The sequence below is a fragment of the Myotis davidii genome, unplaced genomic scaffold (assembly GCF_000327345.1).
Source record: "Myotis davidii unplaced genomic scaffold, ASM32734v1 scaffold551, whole genome shotgun sequence".
In the NCBI taxonomy this organism is placed as follows: Eukaryota; Metazoa; Chordata; class Mammalia; order Chiroptera; family Vespertilionidae; genus Myotis; species Myotis davidii.
This window is the reverse complement of record NW_006283788.1, coordinates 324,714-328,451: the sequence shown is the minus strand read 5'-3', so window position 1 is coordinate 328,451 and position 3,738 is coordinate 324,714. Positions and strand designations below refer to the sequence as shown.

At 57.2% G+C, this 3,738-nt stretch overlaps 1 protein-coding gene across 1 annotated transcript in view; it reads left to right on the top strand.

The window, feature by feature from the left end:
• The window catches only part of FEM1A (fem-1 homolog a (C. elegans)), a 4,279-nt gene extending 997 nt beyond the window's left edge, over positions 1-3,282 (top strand). The window contains exon 2 of the mRNA XM_006754033.2: positions 1-3,282. This exon is cut by the window's left edge and continues 16 nt beyond it. Coding sequence (XP_006754096.1) covers positions 1-1,752 — 1,752 coding nt within the window. The 3' untranslated portion in view covers positions 1,753-3,282.
• Positions 3,283-3,738: the final 456 nt, after the last annotated feature.

The following is a 3,738-nucleotide window of genomic DNA, read 5'->3' as shown; positions in this document are numbered from 1 at the left end:
ACCATCGAGGGCGCGCCGCCGCTGTGGGCCGCCTCGGCCGCCGGCCACCTGGACGTGGTGCAGAGCCTGCTGCGCCGCGGGGCCTCGGTGAACCGCACCACGCGCACCAACTCCACGCCGCTGCGCGCCGCCTGCTTCGATGGGCACCTGGAAGTGGTGCGCTACCTGGTGGGCGAGCACCAGGCCGACCTGGAGGTGGCGAACCGGCACGGGCACACGTGCCTCATGATCTCCTGCTACAAGGGCCACCGTGAGATCGCCCGCTACCTGCTGGAGCAGGGCGCCCAGGTGAACCGGCGCAGCGCCAAAGGTAACACCGCCCTGCACGACTGCGCCGAGTCCGGCAGCCTGGAGATCCTGCAGCTGCTGCTCGGCTGCAACGCCCGCATGGAACGCGATGGCTACGGCATGACCCCGCTGCTGGCAGCCAGTGTGACCGGCCACACCAACATCGTGGAATACCTTATCCAGGAGCAGCCCGCCGGGATGGAGGTGCAGCCAGGGCCGGCCCCAGAAGGTCCCTCGGGTCTGGGATGCGTCAAGTCCCAGGGGGCCAGCTGTTGCCCCTCCTCCCCAGAGGAACCACTGAGTGAGACTTACGAGAGCTGCTGCCCCACCAGCCGGGAAGCTGCCGTGGAAGCCTTGGAGTTGCTGGGAGCCACGTACGTGGATAAGAAGCGAGATCTGCTTGGGGCCCTGAAACATTGGAGACGGGCCATGGAGCTGCGGCACCAGGGGGGCGAGTATCTGCCCAAACCGGAGCCCCCGCAGCTGGTCCTGGCCTATGATTATTCCAGGGAGGTGAACACAGCCGAGGAGTTGGAAGCACTTATCACCGACCCAGACGAGATGCGCATGCAGGCCCTGTTGATCCGAGAGCGCATCCTGGGTCCCTCGCACCCAGACACTTCTTATTACATCCGTTACCGGGGAGCCGTGTATGCCGACTCTGGCAACTTTGAGCGCTGCATCCGCTTGTGGAAGTACGCCCTGGACATGCAGCAGAACAACCTGGAGCCTCTGAGCCCCATGACCGCCAGCAGCTTCCTTTCATTTGCCGAACTCTTCTCGTACGTACTTCAGGACCGGGCAGCCAAGGGCAGCCTGGGCACGCAAATTGGCTTTGCTGATCTCATGGGGGTGCTCTGCAAAGGGGTCCGGGAAGTGGAACGGGCCCTGCAGCTGCCCAAGGAGCCTGGGGACTCTGTCCAGTTCACCAAGGCCCTGGCCATCATCCTCCACCTGCTCTATCTGTTGGAGAAAGTGGAATGCACGCCCGACCAGGAACATCTGAAGCATCAGACCGTCTACCGGCTGCTGAAGTGTGCCCCCCGGGGCAAGAATGGCTTCACCCCTTTGCACATGGCCGTGGACAAGGACACCACCAACGTGGGCCGATACCCAGTGGGCAGATTCCCCTCCCTCCAGGTGGTCAAGGTACTGCTTGACTGTGGGGCCGACCCAGACAGTCGGGACTTTGACAACAACACCCCGTTGCACATAGCTGCCCAGAACAGTTGTCCGGGGATTATGAATGCCCTGATTGAAGCGGGGGCCCACATGGACGCCACCAACGCCTTCAAGAAAACAGCCTATGAACTGCTGGATGAGAAGCTGCTGGCTAAGAGCACCATCCAGCCCTTCAACTACGTCACCCTGCAGTGCCTTGCAGCCCGCACCCTGGACAAGAATAAAATCCCCTACAAAGGCTTCATCCCTGAGGAGCTGGAGGCTTTCATTGAGCTGCACTGATAGGATTCTGAGAGGGGAGAAACCCGGAGAGGTGCCCACACCAGTCCTTGGCATCTCTTGGTGAGCACTTCAGGTAGCATGAAGCAGGAAGAAGGGCTCTCCCAACTCCACGGCCTGTCACCTTGCAGAAAGCGGGGAAAGGAGTTAGCTATTGGTGCTCGAAGCCTCAGGGTCATGTGCTCAGAGAACTGTCTTTCTCCAGGAGGACATGCACTGCTTTCCACACATCCCATCTGCCTGGGTCTCGGAAGATGTTGCTATCTGAGAGGCATCGAAGCCATTGTTTTCCTGTACTAGAAACAAGAAGAAACGGAAACTTGGGTCTGTCCTTCTTTGCCCCTTATGTGACTGGATAAACCCAGCCACAAAATGCAGTGTTAGGAATGGGGGCTCCCAGAGTGGAAAGTCGGAGACTCAAGAAGCAAGACCATTTCTCACTTCTTCCAGCACAGTTGCACCTCCCTCCCTCCCTCCCGCGTTGCCATCCTTGTCCCACGCAGGCAGGACTCTGCTTAGGGTGGCCTGCTGCTTGCACAGCTTGGGCTGGTTTGGTGTTCTGTTTAGTTCGTAGCTGGGCAGGCTACAGGCATCACAGGAGTTCTGAGGTTTTGCTGCCATATTTGTTTTTCTTAAGAATTGGACATTTTCTCTGAAGACTTGATAGGTTGATTTTGTGCACCAAGGGTTTTGTCACGCCTGAGGTGGCCAAGGCCCTGGGGAGCAAGCTTTATTGGGTGAAGAATTTGGTGAAGGAGGTAGAAGACCATGGTATCGGTTCCTAAAATGCAGGCGGCTGTACGTTTCTTAAAACTTCACTCATTTGCCTTTTACGTGGGCCTCTCGTATTTCCAACCTCATTAGGGAAGTATTTTTTCTAAAGAGGCTCAGGCCAAACGCCCAAGGAGCTGAGCTTGATGTGTTTCCCGCTGAGTGAGAACTGGCAAGGCGGTTTGGGGCTTGGTTTTCACAGATTCTGCATTCGAACTGAAGGCCACGTCAGCCCCACGGATCATATACAAGTGCACCCTCAGTGGCGCCAGCTCCTCTGACCACTGCCCCGGTCTCCCTAAGGAAATGCCAAGTGCAGCATTAACTCCACAAATCAGCTGGATGAGACAATGCTGAGAGCTGAGGTGATACAGAATCTTGGCTTCCCATCACTCAGGGTATGAAGTGCCTGTGTTAGGGAACTGCTGCAGGGAGGTTTTTCCGGGGTAGCACTGCCTATGCCCTGTCGGCAGAAGGGGACTCTTCCTGGCCTATTTGGACAAGCGTGCGCAGCAGAAGGGGACAAGCTCAGGCCACGTTCAGGACAGCAGCATCCTTACCCCGCCCTCTCCTGCAGCCTTGTCAGATGGCAGCTGCGCGGAGGCCCCAGACACCACAGCAGGCCCATGGATGCTCTGCCCTCGGAACACTCGGCCCCGTGTGGGTGTGCAGTGTTACTTAGGATGCTGTTTATTTACAAGACCAGGTTTTACCTTCCGTGGAGGGGGAAACGGCACAGAATAAAGAAATGAGGCCATTCACTGTGAGTCCTGACGCTGGTGTTTGTCATTAAAAAGGCAACGTTAGAAGAAAACCACCCAGCAGAGCCTTGCCGGGGCAGGCGGGGGAGAAGGGAGGAAAAGGGTGCCGCGGAGAGTAAAGACCATGGTGCCAGGCCACTTCAAGGAGTGCCCTCAGGCTGCCATCTCTAACGAGTTTTTTAAATATATATATATTATTGTTGATGATATTTCCCATTTTACCCCCTTTACCCCTCTCCTCCCATCCTCCCAGCCCCCCAGGTCTTCACCACCCTATTGCCTGTGTGTCCATGGGCTGTGCATATAAGTGAGTAAGTTCCTTGGTTTGTCTCTTCTCGTCCCCCCCATCCCCACATCAGGGTATGTCAGTCTGTCCCATGCCCCCGTGCTGGAGTTCTTCCGTATGTGCCGGGGCTCTGTGTGAGATTCCATTCAGAAATGGAGTATCTCTGCGGAG